This window comes from Aotus nancymaae, unplaced genomic scaffold (genome assembly GCF_030222135.1).
Source record: "Aotus nancymaae isolate 86718 unplaced genomic scaffold, 86718_ANA_hifiasm-v0.15.2.pri h1tg000040l, whole genome shotgun sequence".
Lineage (NCBI taxonomy): Eukaryota > Metazoa > Chordata > Mammalia > Primates > Aotidae > Aotus > Aotus nancymaae.
The window spans coordinates 29,095,069-29,114,280 of NW_026988454.1; the positions used below are offsets into that span (position 1 = coordinate 29,095,069).

The following is a 19,212-nucleotide window of genomic DNA, read 5'->3' on the forward strand; positions in this document are numbered from 1 at the left end:
TGAATAATTTGCTGCTGCCATTGCCTCTAGAGACTGATTTACAGGATTATCTCATGGAAGCTTTCAGGGCTTCCCCCCTACTCCGCCAACTGAATGTGGGTGAGAAACAGATGTGAACTTAAAGACTTAGAAAGCTTGGTTAACCTCTTAGGAGCAGCTCTGCTTAAATTAGCTGCAGCGAGCTCCTTGATGTCCTTTTGTGGTGCTGCTGATTCTTTCAAGAGCCTTGGCTACCTTGCCAAGTGTATCACTCCTTTATAATCTTAAGCATTTTAACACATGAAATACAGTTCAGTTTCTGCACTTGGTTTTAAATGTCATGATGTTTCAACAATCCACTTAGTCCATCAAAATCACATTTTGACTTGTCCACATAATCCTTTTAGTCTGTTTCTGGATTTATTAAGTGCTTTTCATGCAGTTGATGAGAAAGCATTCATTTTAAAAACAATTTCCACATGACGCTGAAGGCCTCCCATTGTAGTTTAACAATAGTTGAGATGTTGTATTGTTTATTCAGAACTGCCAAGTAGAGTGAGTGCTGGCGGCTGGGAACTCTGGTTGGAGTGCTGGGAGAGCCCTGGGGAGGTAGTTTAACCTCTTTGTTGCACAGTCCTGTTGGTCGGTGGGTTTTAGCAGTGTATCTAGGTTTACTGCATTGCCAGGCAGAGGTAGATTCTCCCTCCTCCACCCTCTTGCCTTCCTTGGAGGCACTGAATACTGGCAGACGTTCAGACCATTACCTTTCTATGCCTTTGCTAGTTGCTTTGCATAAGACCTGCAAAGGAAAACATACTTTCATCCTGGATATTTTTTGGTTTTAGCTTCCAAGTAGGGGTTTATGGCCTTTTTTTCTCTTGGGGTTGGAAGAAGGGCAGCGTTGGAGGGGAAGAGACCCAGAAATACCACCATGCTAATAATGAAAGTCAGCCATATTGGATTCCCTCTGTCTGCTAATTATATAGATCATGGAGCACAGGTGCAAGGATGGCATGGCAGCCTCTGGACCCCTCACTTTCCACTTTCTCTTACCCATTGTCTCCATAGGACTCAGTGTTTTGTTTCAGAAATCTTTCAACTTTACCTGTATGCTATGCTATTCTTGCCCATTCATTGTACATAAATATCTTTTCTGCTGATTAAAAAAATTCAGAAAGGAAAGAGGGAATCTTTTTATAATAGATTCCAGGTTCCCCTAGGATATTGAAGTTATTGAAATTCACTTTTGTAAAAAAGACTTAATATAGCTTATTTTAAAAAAGTGATAGGGTGTCAGTCACTGTTGCCTAGGCTAGAGTACAGGGACAGGGTCACAGCTCACTGCAGCCTGGAACTCCTGGGGCACAAGTGATCCTCCCACTTTGCCCTCCTGAGTAGCTGGGACTATAGGTGCTTGCCACCACATCCGACTAATTTTTAAATATTTTTTGCAGAGACAAGATCTCATTATGTTGCCCAGGCCGGTCTCAAACTCCTGAACTCAAGTGATCCTCCTGCCTTGGCCTCCCAAAGTGGTATGATTACAGGCATGAGCCACCGCACCTAGCCTATATATTTAATTTTAACTCTCTTCCTCCTTCTAGTGCCTGTTCCTTTTCCTGATACATACTGCCTAGAGACTATATGCATAAAACAGCTCAAGGAAATATTATTTAGGAAGAAAATAGTTTTCAAAAATTACTTTTTATCTTCTGTGGGTGATTGATTGACTTACTTAGAAGACCCGGAGAGGCCTACACCTGGTTGTGTATTGTACAATAGGCTTGGCTTCAGCATAGTGGGAATTTCTGGTTTGGAATTTCTAAGGTGACTTGCAAAGGTCCAAGACATACAGTGAAATGTTGAGTTGCAAAATTAGGGTCATGTGCCGGATGGGGCTGGTGTGGGGGAACAGGGTCTGGGCTCACACGTGAACCAGCAGCCATGTGACCACAGCAGTCTGCTCCTGAACAAGTTTTATGGTGCACTCCTGGTTTTAAGCACTTTGCTTCTTTCAAAGTACATTTTTCTTTCTTTGTGAAAATCATCCAGAAAAGAAAAAGTCCACTTCTGAGTGAGTGATACAGATTTCTCTGTAAACTTGGGGACTCATTAAAATCTTGCAACATAGCCCTTTCCTTGTCGGTGTCAATGTGCTCAATTTAAAGTACATGCACTATCAATTATATGTCTGTTGTCTTGATCTTCCTAGGAAGCAGAAGAGTGGTTTTTGGCTCTGGCTGCTGCTTATTGGGAATCATATTGGATTTTGTAGATTTGGCATTGGGCCCATACCTCTGTAGAGTGAAAAGCTCCCTAGGTGATTCTGATGTACAGCCATGGTCAAAAAACATTGAAATAGTCAAGTGCATACAGATCAAAGAGTTCAGGAAAAATAACGACTTCACGTCAGTCCCCAAGAACAGGTACAGGGGCTGTTTTTGCTTTGAGCCAGGGAGTGGTTGCAGGAGTCCAGCGAAATTGACAGTCCTATTGGCAATAAGTTAAACTCTCAAGGATTTAGTTCTACTTAGGTCCGTTCTCCCAAGTGACTGACTAGATATTCCCACCTTGTCCTGAAATAGTTGTGAATGAGAGTCTAACTGTTCTTTGCTACTGAATACCAACAACACCGGTGCTTTAGCAGAACCCTTTCTCTGTTGCTTAGAAGCTGCTGAATCAGTGTAGTTCATTTCTCCTATTTTATCCCCACCCCCCAACCAAATAATTAATGTGACCGAAATAAACGGACCCCCACCACATCCCTGGAAATTTACAGCAACATTAGCATGTCAAAGGCTGGGAAAGTACTGTTGTGATCAAGACAAAAAACCTTTTAAAAACTTTGCCTTAAACTTATTTGCACAGGAAAATACTTTTTGCTCTTACACCTACAACTGAACAGTTTTTCCTTAACACCAATTTGGGAAAAACTGTCCAAGTCACTTTTTGATTCAGTAGTGTTCTTAGGGTTAATTTCTGACAGCTGAACCTCTCTTTAAAATCCCCTTTGAAGTTGGACTGAATTAACAAATGGAGGGCTTGGCAAAGCAGTTGACTAATTCATAACCCTATCCCTCAGCTTTCTTTGTGTTGCTAAATACTATAATCTTTGACCTGAAAGGAAGAATACTGCTAACAAGTAAATATTTAAAAGGTCCCATGAAGTATAATGTGCACGCGTTTGTGCCTGGGGAGACCGTCTACTGGATTAAAGAAATGACTCACTTTTCATCTCCTAATGAAAGTGAGCTTGTTGTTTTACAGTGGGTTGAAAGGAAGTATTTTGAGTGCTAAGGGCTAGATTTCCTTTTATTTTTAAATTTAGTTAGCCATTGGCCCCACTGATTTGAGGGTTGCGTGTTCAGTCATCATTCCTAAGTGTATTAGCAGTCTCTATGAGAGAATTAACATTATTGTGAATGAATGAACTCTGTGCTACAAAGCCCAGCGTTTGGAACAGTGAGAGGAAACGGAAACGTGACTCACTGATGTACTTGAAGACTGTCAAGGGGGGATCACGAACTTCAGAGCCAGAGCTGAAGCATGGTAGAGTGGGCAGAGCCTGGACTTGGGCAAGGACAACGGGCTTCTAGCCCCAGCAGTGCTATTGACTCCTCTGGGACAGTGGCGGAATCACAGAACCCGTCTACCTCTTGTGAATAATAGGAGATGTGAATTATTTGTCACTTGGATAATTTACGGCTTCAAGATTCAGTAAGTCTTTGAATTCTCCTGATTCTCTGGTTTGTGTGGAAGTGGGTGTGTATGTCTTAATGGCTTTCAGATGGGATTCATCAAGGCTCCATTAAATAAACTTTATTTTTAAAATTTGAAGTGAACTGCTATGACAGAGTTTGGGTTGGAAAGTCCATAACAGAAAATGAGAAAGCAAGTCAACTTTGATTTATAAGGCTGCAGACAACCGATTTCCTGTGGCAGTGGCATTTGATCTATAGCATGATATATATGTGATGCTTTTGGAGAAAGGTTAATTGTTGTCTACAGGCAAAGTTTTGCTCCATCAGAATTTCTTTTAAAAAGCTGAAATAGCTCCTAGCTATCCTGTTTCATATGTCTTACTGTATTTAGAAAATATTTAGAGCAGCCTACTAAAATATATCACAGACCTGTTTCCTTAAGGGCAACTACCTGCATACCTGTCAGTTTTCACTTTTTAGTTCTGGATATGTAGTTTTTCTTTTTCTTTTTCTTTCTTTTTGTTTTTTTGTGAGAAAGTCTCACTTTGTCACCCAGGCTGGAGTGCAGTGGCATGATCTTGGCTCACTGGAGCCTCCACCTCCTGGGTTCAAGTGATTCTTGTGCCTCAGTCTCCCCCAGTAGCTGGGACTACAGGCACATGCCATCATGCCCAGCTAATTTTTGTATTTTTAGTAGAAGTGGGGTTTTGCCACACTGGCTAGACTGGTCTCAAACTCCTGGCCTCAAGTGATCTGCCCACCTCGGCCTCCCAAAGTGTTGGGATTATAGGCATGAGCCACCGCACCTGGCCTGTGTAGTTTTACACAGTCATTTTTGTATATGAAGAATCTCGTGTTCTACTTTCATTCAGTTGTTGTCTTTCATGGAGGCTAAATTGACAGGTACTTTAAAATGTGTGTGTGGGACCTCTTAGTAATTACCTATGCAATCTTGACTAGTGATAATGTTGATTTCACTTGAAAAGTGAAGTTTAATGTTATGTTTTGGGGACCAGGAAGCAGTGTAGTTTTCTTGAGGGTGATATTTTCTTTAGTTTGATTATGGCTATGATAATGCATTTATTGTCATGGAATAATTGAGCAAAAAACCCCAAACAAACCCAAAAAACATTTTCAATTGGGAACTTCTAAAGTTACAGTAGTCTCCCTTTATCCATGAGGGATAGGTTCCAAAGCCCTCAGTGGATGCCTGAAACCATGGATCCTATGGAACCTTATTACACTATGTTTTTCCAGGAGAGTGTGTGTCTACAGCGTGGATCCACTGTACGAAAGGATGATTCACGTGCACGTGCAGGGCTGGACAGAGCAGGACGGTCGGCGATTTCATCATGTAGCTTAGAACTGCACTCAATTGAAAACTTAAGAATTAGCTGGGCAGGGTGGCTTATATCTGTAATCCCAGCATACTGGGAGGCTGAGGCAGGCAGATCACTTGAGCCTAGGCGTTTAAGACCAGCCTGGGCAACACAGGGAGATGTCTCTACCCACCCCACCAAAAGCAAAACAAAAAAAACCCCAAAATTAGTCAGGCATGAGGGCATGTACTTGTGGTCCCAGCCACTTAAGAGGCTGAGGTGGGAAGATTGCTTGAGCTCTAGAGGTGGAGGTTGCAGTGAGCTGTAATGAACATGCCCTGCACTCCAGCCTGGGCAATATTGTGAGACTCCATCTCAAATAAAAAAAAAGAAAAAAAGAAAACGTATGAATTGTTGATTTCTGGAATTTTTCATTTAATGTTTTAAGACCATGGGTGACCTCAGGTACCTAAATTCAACTGCAGAAAGCAAAACTGCAGATAAAGGGGAGGGACTACTTTAAATAGTATTTGAAAGCGTTCATAATTCTATCCCTTTTTTTTTTGCAACTTAAGCCACAGTATAATATTTACTACCAGTGTTTCCCCCCTTGATAACTGGTATCAGTAGTCCCTTACTTATCCCTTTTGCTGATTATATTCTGCAAATTCTCAAGTTCAGAGTTCTGAGTGCCTCCTGAGTGCTCTGTGCTTGCCCCATACGGTCACTAGATGGTGGTATTGCTGTTCTTTTTCCTAGAGGCTTGCCCGAGATCCAGTGGTTAATCAATACACAGGCCTGCTGAAATCAGGATTAGAACCCAACCCTGCCTCATTCAGATATTTCTGCTATCTCCTCTCTCTGTTGTTCCAGCATATTTTTGAGAGGGGAAAGGAAAGGACTAAAGCCTTGCTTCTTACATTATCTAGTAAAATTTTACTGAACCATCCTCAAAGTTAAATTTTTTCTTAAGGAATTGATCATCACTGATGGACAGAAGTATCAGTGGCCTGAACTCAGTAACCCATGGTGCAAAGGAGGGAAATGCTATATGATCAGGCTTCCTGGGGCTAGGCCAGTTCTCCGAATGGAGAGGGTAAAAGGCCGCTTCAGGGGTCAGGGATGATGCTGAAGAGGATGGAGAACTAGGAGTCCATACAGACAGGCTGGCCTCTGTTGGGGGGGATGAAATGGAAAGCAGAGGAGCTTGGGTTTGATGAGGTACAGCCACAGACAGCAGTTTGACAAGATCAGGGCTGGGGTTGGTGGTTGATGGGACAGGACATGTAGACCAGAGGGAAGAGGGGTAGGGGCTTTCCTCAGGGAGTGAGGTGGAAAGGGAGTAAGGAGGGGCTTGCTTCTTGAAGTTTTGTGCAAAGGGAGGTTATCTTTGAATTTGGGTGTGAAGGTGGGAGTATAGGCTTCAGGGAAAACCTAAAGGCTTGGAACAACCAGGGCAACAAGAAAGGTATGAGTAGGCAGAGGCCAGTGGATCACCTGAGATCAGGAGTTCGAGACCAGCCTGACCAACATGATGAAACCCCGTCTCTACTAAAAATACAAAAATTAGCCGGGCATAGTGGTGCGCCCCTGTAATCCCAGCTACTCGGGAGGCAGAGGCAGGAGAATCACTTGAACCCAGGAGGCAGAGGTTGCAGTGAGCTGAGGTCGTGCCACTGCACTCCAGCAACAGAGTGATACCCTGTCTCAAAAAAAAAAAAAAAAAAAAAAAAAAAAAAAGATAAAAGTAGAACTATAGTAGGCCGGGCGCGGTGGCTCAAGCCTGTAATCCCAGCACTTTGGGAGGCCAAGGCGGGTGGATCACGAGGTCAAGAGATCGAGACCATCCTGGTCAACACGGTGAAACCCCGTCTCTACTAAAAATACAAAAAATTAGCTGGGCATGGTGGCGTGTGCCTGTAATCCCAGCTACTCAGGAGGCTGAGGCAGGAGAATTGCCTGAACCCAGGAGGCGGAGGTGCGGTGAGCCGAGATCGCGCCATTGCACTCCAGCCTGGGTAACGAGAGCGAAACTCCGTCTCAAAAAAAAAAAAAAGAACTATAGTAGAAAAACACTGGAGGCTGGTGATCAGGCTCAGAGCCAGCCCGGTCAACACATTCAGAGTCTTCATTTCTGAGGTGGCCGGGGACCCATGGAAGGACCAGCGTGGATACCAAGGTGCAAGGGACGAGGAAGCTGTGCCGACTTGGAGGAGCAGCTGGCTAAGGAGAGGCGATTTGCTGTAGAGGATCAGAGGTTGTCAGCAAAGGGAAAGGAACACATTATCTAGAAAAAGAGATTGAAGATGCAGAGGAGGAAGCCAGTTCATTTCTGCTGCAAGAAGAAGGTGGAATGAACAGGACAGGGAAGCATCGATGAAGGTTTGGGGTAAAAGGAGGCTGGGGAGGGTGCAGGTGGAGAGGCTGTCACAGGCAATCCTACTGAACTACAGCCTTTGTGTGCTGAGCAGTGAGGGGTGAGCGAGTCTCTGCCAAGCCTTTACTTTGCCGCCTACCCTGACTATGTGGTGGAAGGTGACTCCTTACCTGTGGCCAGGTTATGGCAGTGCCATAGTGCACAAGCCAGCTGGGCCCCCACTTGGCTGGTGAGGCCCCCAGGTAATTCTCGGGCCCTTTCCTCACATACTCTGGTTGTCTGGGGTGGGCCCCAGATCTGTATTTTAATAAGCACCCTATTTCATTTGGGTATCAGGTCATTTGATAAGGTCCCTTGGAATGCTGGCACGCCCTCTGTGCTTTCTCCTTCACTCCTCACCCATACTATCCTGTGAACACACAGGACACACTTCTGAGTGTTAAACTCCAGGTTGTTGAAGGGAATAGATACTTGACTGCTTTCATTTTATGAGCCACCCTCAGGTTTTAGTTGGATGGAGGATCCTTGGCGGGTTCCTAATGCAATCTTGGCAGGTGTTAGGATGCAAATACTCCTTCCCTGATGGTCTACCCACCAGTTCTCTTCCACTGCCTGGGGCTTCCTTGAGGATGGGTTGTTCTGTTCTGCCACCTGCTGGTCAACTCCAAGCACTGCATGTCGTGTTCTTAAGATGGCTCCATATGGAAAACAGGATTTCAAACCTGATTTTCAGTGTGCTGTGCGGGTGAGGTAAAAAGTCTTATTTTGGACAGGCAGGGATACTAACCACTATACTGACAAGAAGCCATTTAAAGGTCTTATTTCTAATAGAGCCATCTGCTGTAAGTCAAACCGTTTCTTCTTCTTCTTTTTTTTTTTTTTTTTTTGAGATGGAGTTTTGCTCGTTACCCAGGCTGGAGTGCAATGGCGCGATCTCGGCTCACCGCAACCTCCGCCTCCTGGGTTCAGGCAATTCTCCTGCCTCAGCCTCCTGAGTAGCTGGGATTACAGGCACGCACCACCATGCCTAGCTAATTTTTTTATTAGTAGAGATGGGGTTTCACCATGTTGACCAAGATGGTCTCGATCTCTTGACCTCGTGATCCACCCGCCTCGGCCTCCCAAAGTGCTGGGATTACAGGCTTGAGCCACCGCGCCGGGCCCCAAACCGTTTATTCTTAATGTTGCAGTCTGACAGTTAATTTCCTCTTCTCTAGAGCTTTCTTTTCAGCCAAACTGTTGAAATTTAATAAAAACACATTTTAAGAGATCAGCTTGCTGTGTTAATTTCAGAAGGAATGTTTTCTAATATGCCACGTGTCTGTTCTATGGACAGATGATTCTGGTAATTCAAGGCAGTGGTGAAGACAGGTAGGTTCAAGCTCCATGCTGTTGGAGGGGTATGGCCTTGGAAAATGGCTCTACCTAGGCTCAGTTTGTTTTCATTGTAGTTGCAGTGTCATTATTATTTTATCTTTTATTTATTGTTATTTTTGAGATGAAGTCTTGCTTTGTCACCCAGGCTGGAGAGCCATGGTGTGATCTTGGCTCACTGAAACCTCTGCCTCCTGGGTTCAAGCAATTCTCCTGCCTCAGCCTCTGAGTAGCTGAGATTACAGGTACACAGCACCACACCTGGCTAATTTTTATATTTTTAGTAGAGATGAGGTTTCACCATGTTGCCCAGCCTGGTCTTTGAACTGCTGACCTCAAGTGATCTACCCGCTTGGGCCTCCCAAAATGCTGAGATTGCAGGCACGAGCCACCAGGCCTAGCCAGTTATTATTTTAAACTGTGCCTGGTTCTGGGTCCTAACTTTGCTGATGACCTAGCGCTGAGAAAGAATTTCTAAAGATTTTATGGAGTACCTGCTGAGTGCTGGGACACACAGTGGTAGACTGCTGAGATGTGATTCCTGCCGCCAAGGGGCAAGCATCACTGGTAGCACGTGACTTTTCTGGTTCCGTTTCCTCATCTGTACGATGAAAGTGTATGATGGGATTAGCTCTAAGCTCTCCTTGGGCCGCAAGCTTCTGTAATGTAAACAAACAAACAAATAGTATAAAGTGTTTGACTTAGTTTTCCTAGTGACCATGAACCACTGCGCCAGGTGCATGAAGCTGTTGATAAACACAAGTGCCACCAGGTGCAGTGTCTCATGCCTGTAATCCCAATACTTTGGGAGACTGAGGTGGGCGGATCACCTGAGGTGTCAGGAGTTTGAGACCAGCCTGGCCAATGTGGTGAAACCTCGTCTCTACTAAAAATACAAAAATTAGCCAGGTGTGGTGGCACATGCCTGTAATCCCAGTTACTCAGGAGGCTGAGACAAGAGAATTGCTTGAACTCAGGAGACGGAGGTTGCAGTGAGCAGAGATTGTGCCACTGCATTCCAGCCTGGGTGACAGAGCGAGACTCCATCTCCCCTCCAAAAAATCACAAGTGCCAAACAAGAAACCCCAAACCCACTCTACTCATAACCTATTGACTAAGAAAGAATCTTTATGAAAGATGGCTCTGATGTTCAGCCGTGTTGAGAATGAAAGGGCTGATGCAGTTTCAGTTGGGCCTGACCCGTCCTGTGTCATTTGTCTTTGAGCAGCACTAGGTTGCCAAACACAGGGGACTCACAGTGTTCCAGGCCCTGTGCTTGCTCTGGATCCTGAACCTACAGTGCTTACTGATTGTCCTCTCCCTCACATTCCCCCACTACCTTTATTAGGCTGATGGCAGAACATTTGATGAGACTATTGATTTCTCTAGGTAGACTTTATTATGAAGCTCTACCCTAGTTAAGTAAATTAGATTTTAATCTTTCCTCTGACCTCATTGTAATCTCGGTTTTGTTTTTGTTTTTTGAGATGGAGTTTCACTCTTGTTGACCAGGCTAGGGTGCAGTGGTGCGATCTCGGCTCACCGCAACCTCCGCCTCCCAGGTTCAAGTGATTCTCCTGCCTCAGCCTCCTGAGTAGCTGGGATTATAGGCATGCATCACCACACATGGCTAATTTTGTTTGTTTGTTTTTTTGAGACAGAGTTTCACTCTGTCACCAGTCACCAGGCTGGAGTGCAGTGGTGTGATCTTGGCTCACTGCAACCTCTGCATCCTCCCTCAGCCTCCCGAGTAGCTGGGACTACAGGCATGCACCACCATACCCAGCAAATTTTTGTATTTTTTAGTAGAGCTGGGATTTCTTCATGTTGGTCAGGCTGGTCTTGAACTCCTGACCTCAGGTGATCTGCCTGCCTCGGCCTCCCAAAGTGCTGGGATTATGGGTGTTAGCCACTGAGCCTGGCCTGTAATCTTGTTCGCAAAGGGTGTCTTTTCTGGAAGTGCCTGAGCATATACTGACATATTAATTCTTAAGCGACTTTGTTACTTCTTAAGTGATATCACTTATTGTACCTCAAGTATAGGCTGTACCCTGCTATAATTTCCTATGTGCTGAATAACTGGTGTTATACTATGTTATAAATTAAGAATTTGGGGCCTGGCGCATTGGCTCATGCATGTAATCCCAGCACTTTGGGTGACCAAGGTGGGTGGATCACTTGAGGTCAGAAGTTCGAGACCAGCCTGGTCAACATGGTGAAACCCTATCTTTACTAAAAATACAAAAATTAGCTGGGTGTTGTGGCGGGTGCCTGTAATTCCAGCTCTTTGGGAGGCTGAGGCAGAAGAATCGCTTGAACCCAGATAGTGGAGGTTGCAGTGAGCCAAGATTGAACCACTGCACTCCAGCTTGGGCAAGAGCAAGACTCCATCTAAAAAAAAAAAAAAAGATTTTGACACTATTAACTTTTTTTTTTAATTTGTTTATTTTTGTTTTTAAAGTTGAAGTCTTGCTCTGTTGCCCAGGCTAGAGTGCAGAGGCGAAATCACAGCTCCATTGCAACCTCGAACTCCTGGGCTCAAGTGATCCTCTTGCCTCTGGCTCCCTTGTAGTTGGAAATATAGGCATTCACCAGCATATTCAGCTAATTTTTAAGTTTTTTTTTTTTTTTTTTTTGGTAGAAACTGGGACTTGCTGTGTTTCCCAGTCTGGTCCTGAGCTTCTGTCCTCAAGTAGTCCTCCCACCTCAGCCCCCCAAAGTGCTGGGATTACAGGTGCGAGCTAACATTCCTTGCCTTTCCCCCTACTTTGAAATGTAACTCACTTTAAGGATTTTGTTTTCTTTGAGTCAGAGTTTTGCTCTTGTTGCCCAGGCTGGAGTGCAATGGCATGATCTCAGCTCACCACAACCTCTGCCTCCTGGATTCAAGCAGCAATTCTCCTGCCTCAGCCTCCGTAATAGCTGGGATTACAGGTGTGCACCACTAGGCCCAGCTAATTTTTGTACTTTTTTTTTTTTAGTAGAGATGAGGTTTCACCAAGTTGGCCAGGATGGTCTTAATCTTTTGACCTCATGATCTGCCTGCCTCCGCCTCCCAAAGTGCTGGGATTACAGTCGTGAGCCACTGCGCCTGGCCTAAGGAGTTTCTTGTCAACTGTAACCCATGGTATGGATGTTATGGAGAAATTCAGTGCCTGGTACGTTTTTCTGTGTTCATTTTTTTTCCTAGAAAAATATATGAGTGGAACAAACTTTAGGATGGAACACAAGAGAGAGAGTTTTGACCGAATTTGGAGTTTTCAATTTTTTAAAAAATTTTTTCAGTCATTTAAAATAACTGACATTCCTTATGAGGTAAGGTAGCTATACCTGTACTATTTTTGTAGTAATTTCTTTTAACTTGTCAGAATTTCACACTTTTCTTTGAACCGTTCATCACTTCACATCCTTTAGTGAAGAAAAATATGCCTCACAAGTAGGTGAAATCACACAAGTGTGGTTACTTTTAGAATTGTATGATTATAGGTGAGACTTGGGTGCTCACTTCTTTTCCTCATAATTCTGGCATGGGCGAAATATTTCCCTGATGGAAAATACTTTCCTGATGGGAATCTGACTTTCAATCACAGCTCACCTTCCCCTCCCTGTACATACACACCCCACACACCTGGAATTGGTTACACCTGGAAGCAGGTACTCACCCCATGCACCTGGTTCCAGGTGTAACTAATCACCTGCTTCCAGCCTTAGCCAGTCAGCCACATCTATTTCAAGGACTGTTCCTGCTGTTGCTGAAAATAACCTATCAGTTACCGAGTGCTCATAAAGTGGGCATTTCTCACTTAGTTTTCATAACTACTCTAAGAAATAAAGGCCCGGGCGTCTGTAGCGTGCCGGGGTTCAAGCAGAGAAATGACAGTCAAGGGTGAGTACAGCTGTTAGGGCCTGTGTTCCTTACCCACGCAGCTGCATTTTGCGGCAGCTCTGTTGTAGTTCTTCTGTGCTTCAGAGAAACACCCGTGTGGCTGGGCTGGGAGGAGGACGATCAGGAAGGAGTATTTCTGGAGCAGATGCCTCCGTTTGTGCTTGCCAGTCTCAGTCCGTCCCCTCCAGTCTGCCGTCAGTGGAGAGGGCAGGGTGTTTACTTTGTAGAGGTACTTCATCCTTCTTTGAAGTTCTTCTTGGTGGTGTATCTTCAAGTAGCATATTACGGTAATAGAAGTTGTCTCGATTTAACATACCCAGTTTTGATCCTGGGGAATGAGTGTTTCACCCTCAAATTTCTGAGTGTCTTAAGTGCTCTTTAAGCTTTTTGTTCTCTACATTTCTCCTTATCAAATGAGTTCATTACTTTAAGACTGTAACAAAAGTAATTCCCAGGGGCCACTGAAGTAGTCATTATCAAATTGGATTCCCCTTCTCGAAATAGCCCTTCTACTTGGGGATTTTGATGGTTATCGGGAGAGTTGGCAGTGCATATGGCTGTAAAAAATTGTTGAGCTGAAGAGAACATACAAAGATAAAGTCATCTTAAATTCGTTAAGTTTTAAAAGGTGAAATTTTAATAGTACGTGAGAGAAACATAAACAGCTATGCCCTTAGTCAGATTTGCAGATTGCATATATAGAAATGTAGAGATCAGTTTTTAGATCTATCTGGCTGTGAAGTGTTCATTTAATTAAACAAACAAGATTGTAGGGAAAGAATCAGGTGAATTAGTTTATGAGAGATACCACGTCTATGGTTCCTTTAGTTGCCGAGTGAGTGGAAAGTTTTTAACATTATTTTATTTTATTTTTTTGCTTAGCGTATGATAGAATATTATTATTTTATTTATTTACTTACTTGAGATAAAATCTGGCTCTGGCGCTCAGGCTGGAGTGCAATGGTGCATTCATAACTCACTGCAGCCTCAAACCTCTAGGCTCACGTGATCCTCCCACGTCAGCTTCCCGAGTAGCTGGAACTATAGGTGAGCACCACGCGCCAGCTAATTTTATTTTTTATAGAGACGAAGTAGAGTTGGGGTGTGGGGAATGTCTCACTTTGTTTTCCAGGCTGGTCTCCGACTCCTGGCCTCAAGCGATCCTCCCACCTTAGCCTCCCTAAGTGCTGGGATTACAGGTGTGAGCCACCGCACCTGCCATGTTTCTGTAAGTAAAGTTTTATTGAAACCCAGCTACCCTCCTTTGTTTATCTGTTGTCTGGCTGTTTTTTTGTTACAATGGCAGATTGAGTTGTTGTAGCAGGGACTATAGAGTTGGCAAAGCCTTAAAATATATACTGTCTGACTCTGTATCTAATCAAGCGTTTTATGTGGGGGAATATCAAAGGAGTTCTAGTAAAGAAACTTGAGTTCATCTGTCAGGAGAGAGTTGAACATGACAATGAACAGCATGTGATGGGCCAGTGCAAGTTAACAAACATCGATTTAGTGCTTATTGTATGCCAGGTTCTGGGCATACAGTGACAGAAGCCTCAGTTCTTTCTCTCCAGTGGTTTATAATCTGGAATGGCAAATGCGTGATGCAACTGAAGTGCAGCATCTCTCTGTGTGGGGTGTTACGGGAACACATAGTGGGGGTACCTCACATAGCCTAATCCCCGAGGGTCAGGAATGGTGTTTTTGGTCTTTAACCTGTGGTAGCTTGCCCAGTAGGTGCCTGTGGTAGATGCGATTCAGAAATATTCACCCCCAGCCCCCACTTCCTTGGGTGAGTGGAGTTATTTCCCTGCCTGGTGAGGCTGGGCTTGGGCACGTGACCTGCTTTGGCCAATGGAATGTGAGCAGCCCTCCTGCCTAGGAAGCTTCTGCAGCTGAGCTTGTGTGCTCTGCCATGAGCTTGTGCCATTGCCATGGAAAAGACAGGCTTGGATTGGCCTGCTGGTCCTAGGACAGGGAGGGACACCTGGAGGTCACCACCAAGGTGACCAGCCAGCCTGGTGGACCCAGGACAGCCCCCATTTAAAAACTGCAGTTCCATGTCCCAGGAAATTCCTCATTCTCAGGCACACAGAGACAGCTACCTTGGAGCAAAGCCACCCTCAGCCGAGATTCACTGACCTCCAAATGACCCACTGGCTTGTGAGAAATTGTAAGTGATGACTGCTTTAAGCCACTGAGTTTTGTGGGAGTTTGCGAGGAGCAGTCGTTAAATGTTACAGTGCCCAATAAACTTTTGCTTATTTGAATTGAGGCAGCTCCTGGCAGAAGTTTTGAAAGGTAAGTAAAAGTACAGCTGGTGGAAAAGCTGAGAAATGCACCAGAGATGGAGAAGATAGAGTCAGGGGCCTGGAGGTGTAGAGTGAGGTGTGCCTGGTGTTAGGGAGGACAGATGGAAGGTGCACAGCCAAGGGCAGGCCGTCCAGTTCCAGGGCATGGCAGTAGCCCAGGGGAGACAGCGCAGGCAGTGGCCCTCAGCATAGTGGAAGGGACGGCTCCTGACTTGGAGTTGGGTAGATGCTCAGCTTGGGACCTCAGGTGACATACTGCATCATTTTCTTCCTCAGTATCTTCACCTATCAAATACATCTACACTACCAAGATGGCAGCAGTGATCTGTCTAGAACAGATGACTAAAAGCAAACGGGTCATTAGGACTATTTGCTTACTGGTTTTAAAATTTTTCAAAGCTTTTTTTGTCCCATCTTTTTCTTTTCTTTTCTTTTTTTAAATATGTTACATTCTCATTCATGTTCATCCAGTTACTCCCCAGGGGAAAAGAGATTTTTTGATCTTGAAATGGAGTGCCCTGCAATTATTGAAGATTATTTATTGTATTCCCTTTCCATATGCCCAGTGATTTAAAAACTGCTCTTCAAATTAAGGCCACTTTGGGCCAGGTGTGGTGGCTTATGCCTATAATCTCAGCACTTTGGGAGACAGAGGTGGGCGGATCACTTGAGTCAGGAGTTCGAGACCAGCCTGGCCAACATGGTGAAACCCCCTCTCTACTAAAAATCCAAAAAATTACTGGGTGTGGTGTTGCATGCCTATAATCCTAGCTTACTCAGGAGGCTGAGACAGGAGAATTGTTTGAACCCGGGAGGTAAAGGTTGCAGTGAGCTAAGATTGCACCATTGCCCAGCCTGAGCGACGGAGTGAGACTTCATCTAAAAAAAAAAAAAAAAATTTAAGGCCACTTTGGCTAAAAAAGTAGCACTTTTCATCATGTCATGACCTGCCTGAGACAAACCTCCAAATATTTTCACACACTTGCAGCAGGCATTATTGGCTTAACATTGAATTTTTAAAAAGTGGAACCTGTCTGGGCACAGTGGCTCATGCTTGTAATCCCAGCACTTTGGAGGCCAAGGCAGCTGGATCACTTGAGGTCAGGAGTTCAAGACCAGCATGGCCAACATGGTGAAACCCCGTCTCACTAAAAATACAAAAATTAGTTGGGCATGGTGGTGTGCGCCTGTAATCCCAGTTACTGCAGAGGTGGGGGCTCAAGAATTGCTTGAACCTGTGAGACAGAGGCTGCAGTGAGCCGAGATCATGCCACTGCTCTGGTCCAGCCTGAGCAACAGAGCAAGACCTGACTCAAAAAAAAAAAAGGAGAACCTCAAAACTTCTAATTTTCTTTTCCTCATTCAGAGCATTCTGATATGACAGAGACTACAAGATTGAGAAAGTAAGAGCCTGAGGCCACACCAACCCTGTGTCACTGCCTTATAACACTTGGTATAAATGCTTGCAGATCCTGCTTTGATTATTTTTCCTGTCAGTTTTTTTTTTTTTTTTTTCTTGAGATGGAGTCTCTCTCTGTCACCCAGGCTGAAGTGCAGTGGCACGATCTCGGCTCACTGCAATCTCTGTCTCCTGCGTTCAAGTGATTCTCCTGCCTCAACGTCCCAACTAGCTGGGATTACAGACGCCTGCCTCCATGCCTGGCTGATTTTTGTATTTTTAGTAGAGACAGGGTTTCACCATGTTGGCTAGACTGGCCTCGAACTTCTGACCTCAGGTGATCCTGCCCGCCTCAGCGTCCCAAAGTGCTGGGATTATAGGTGTGAGTCACCATGCCCCGCCTGTGAAAAATTTCTCTAAATTGCTAGTTTTTGACAACTTAAACCACCTCTACTCATTCCCTATTAGGCCAAGTCTTTTCAACTTTGGCTTTTATAAACAACACCAAAAAAGGACAAGAGTGCAAAAAAAAAAAAAAAATCAGAATTCTTACAAAATGAACAGAAATGCTTAAAGATACAACAGGTGGCAGAACTCCCATTGGTACTCCACTGCGTCAGCTTCCTACAGCTGCTCTAAAAACTACCACAAACTTGGTGGCTCAAAACAATGGGAGTTTATTCCCTCATCCCTCTGGAGGCCCGAGGTCTGAAATCAAAGTGTTGGCAGGGCTGCATTCCCTCCACAGGATCTAGGGAAGATCCTGTTCTTTGCTTCTTCCAGCTCTGGTGGCTGAATCACTGTGATCTCAGCCTCTGTGGTCACATTGCCTTTTCCTCTTCTGGTGGAAGTGTCCCCCTGCTTCTCTTTTTTTAAAGGACACATGTGTTTGCATTTGTAGCCCACCCAGCTAATCCAGGATAATCTCCCCATCTCCAGACCCTCACTGAATCACACCTATGTGTCTTTTCCCGTGTCAGGTAACGTTTAGAGATTTCTCTCCCTCCACCCATGCTAATACTTAAAAAATTGGTAATTGTAGGGCTATTAATTTTCTACCAAGTCTCTGTGTTTGCCAAATTCAATGGTATGCTGGAGCTAGCATGTACTGACTGTGGGAGCCAGTTCTTAAATTTCAAGATTTTAGCAGGCTGGTTGTTACATTGTTGGTATCTTGAAAGTGGCCATGGTGGGAGCCTTTATGTCATGGAAATTGGCAAATATGTATTATAAGTCATGATTTCCCACCCTTCTCCCCACCCGAGAGAGCCAGTTTACTAGGACACCCATGGTTGGCTAAATCTCCTGACTACTAGAAAACTCAGCTAGAGAGTACATCTCATCCCGAAGAAATTACTCAAGCCCAGAGGCTTGACTCAGGCCTATTACTTGTTTCTTTAATTTCCTTTTTTGTAGTATGTTGAAAGTATCTATGCATATCTGTCTCCTACAACAAATTTTAGACTTCCTAGGGCAGGGCCCTATCTTTTGTGCTTTAGAATCAGCCTGCCTGGCCCATCTCCTACCAAGAGATCAATAAATATTTGAACTGATCTCGTAACTGGGCTCTTTTTCATTTCTGGAGGTGACACACATACTGATGCCTGGCTGCAATAATTCTAAATATATGTATTTGCATTTCTGTCTCTTTCCTTGTTTGGAAACATACTCAGTATTTTTGCTTACTGGGTGCTCCTGATTAAAGAATTTTAGTTCCTTTATGTTCAGTTCTGTTAATCATTAGAAGTAAGATGTATCTGCTTCACTGGAAATCACCACTTATGTCAAGCAATGTGTAACATGTATAGCGTGGAGGAGTAGCACAGTAAAAGGAGGCTGAATTGATAAAATGTCTGATCAAAGTCAGATCTATTCAATGTAAGCACTATAGAGCCATAGTGAGTATAGTTTTAAAGATAGAGTTAAATAGAATAATTGCTTTAGAAGGGCACTGAAGGTTGATTGGAAAATTCTTTTTAATTTTTAAAATATCTACTAGGAAAAACTGATGTAAATTTTTTTTTTCCACTGGCATGGAGCAATTAAATTCACCTAGTAGAACCCAGCAGGTCCCAGCCTGTGTGTGGATTATCAGGTAGAATCTGGGCTGCATTTTGATTTGGCTATTGATTGCACTGGGTTCTGGGCTGGATCATTGGATTCTGAAGTTTTGGTGGATGGAAGCAGTGAAGATGTCCTGATAAATGAAGAAACGTGTACGCCTGTCAGTTAATAACCTTCTTTCTTCCCGAAGTGAAACAGTATGGCTGTATGAATAATGGAGTTTTATTATTAACTCTTTAATTCAGATTATATACTTTTTGCCAGTTTATACATTTTACTTTTGCAAATTTGTGATTTAGTGATAAAGGAAAGATTGCTATAAAGGTCTAATTATCTCTTTACCCCGAAACTTGTTAAGATCAAAAGAAAGAGGTAACATGGAAGTGATGGATGGTTCCATTTTTCACCCTGTCAACCAACATTGGTTAAATGCTGGCTGTGTGTGAAGTATTATAAGACTGGGGTCCCCAAACCCTAGGCCATGGACTAGTACCAACCAGTTCATGGCCTATTAGGAACCAGGCCTCTCAGCAGGAGGTGAGCTGTAGGCAAGTGAGCATGACTGCCTGAGCTTCACCTCCTGTCAGATGAGCAGCAGCATTCGAGTCTCATAGGAGCACAAACCTTGCTGTGAGCCACACATGGCAGGGATCTAGGCTGCATACTGAGAATCTAATGCCTGATGATGAGCTGAGGTGGAACAGTTTCATCCTGAAACCACCCCCTACCCTGCTGTCCATGTAAAAAGTATCTTCCACGAAACTGGTCCCTGGTGCCACAGAGGTTGGGGTCCGCTGCTATAAG

The 19,212-nt window shown here is 44.2% G+C and overlaps 1 protein-coding gene across 6 annotated transcripts in view; it reads left to right on the forward strand.

The window, feature by feature from the left end:
* The window catches only part of NHSL1 (NHS like 1), a 272,793-nt gene that overhangs the window by 106,879 nt on the left and 146,702 nt on the right, over positions 1 to 19,212 (forward strand). Inside the window, exons 1-2 of one of the 6 annotated variants that reach the window (XM_064360633.1) lie at positions 2,967 to 3,696; positions 11,732 to 11,908. The exons of 2 other annotated variants lie outside the window; for them this stretch is intronic. In XM_064360633.1, coding sequence (XP_064216703.1) covers positions 11,875 to 11,908 — 34 coding nt within the window. In that variant the 5' untranslated portion in view covers positions 2,967 to 3,696; positions 11,732 to 11,874. Of the gene's footprint in view, positions 1 to 2,966; positions 3,697 to 11,731; positions 11,909 to 13,733; positions 13,865 to 19,212 lie in introns of those variants that run through there. 3 more of the 6 variants (XM_064360634.1, XM_064360636.1, XM_064360637.1) reach the window with 3 other exon arrangements.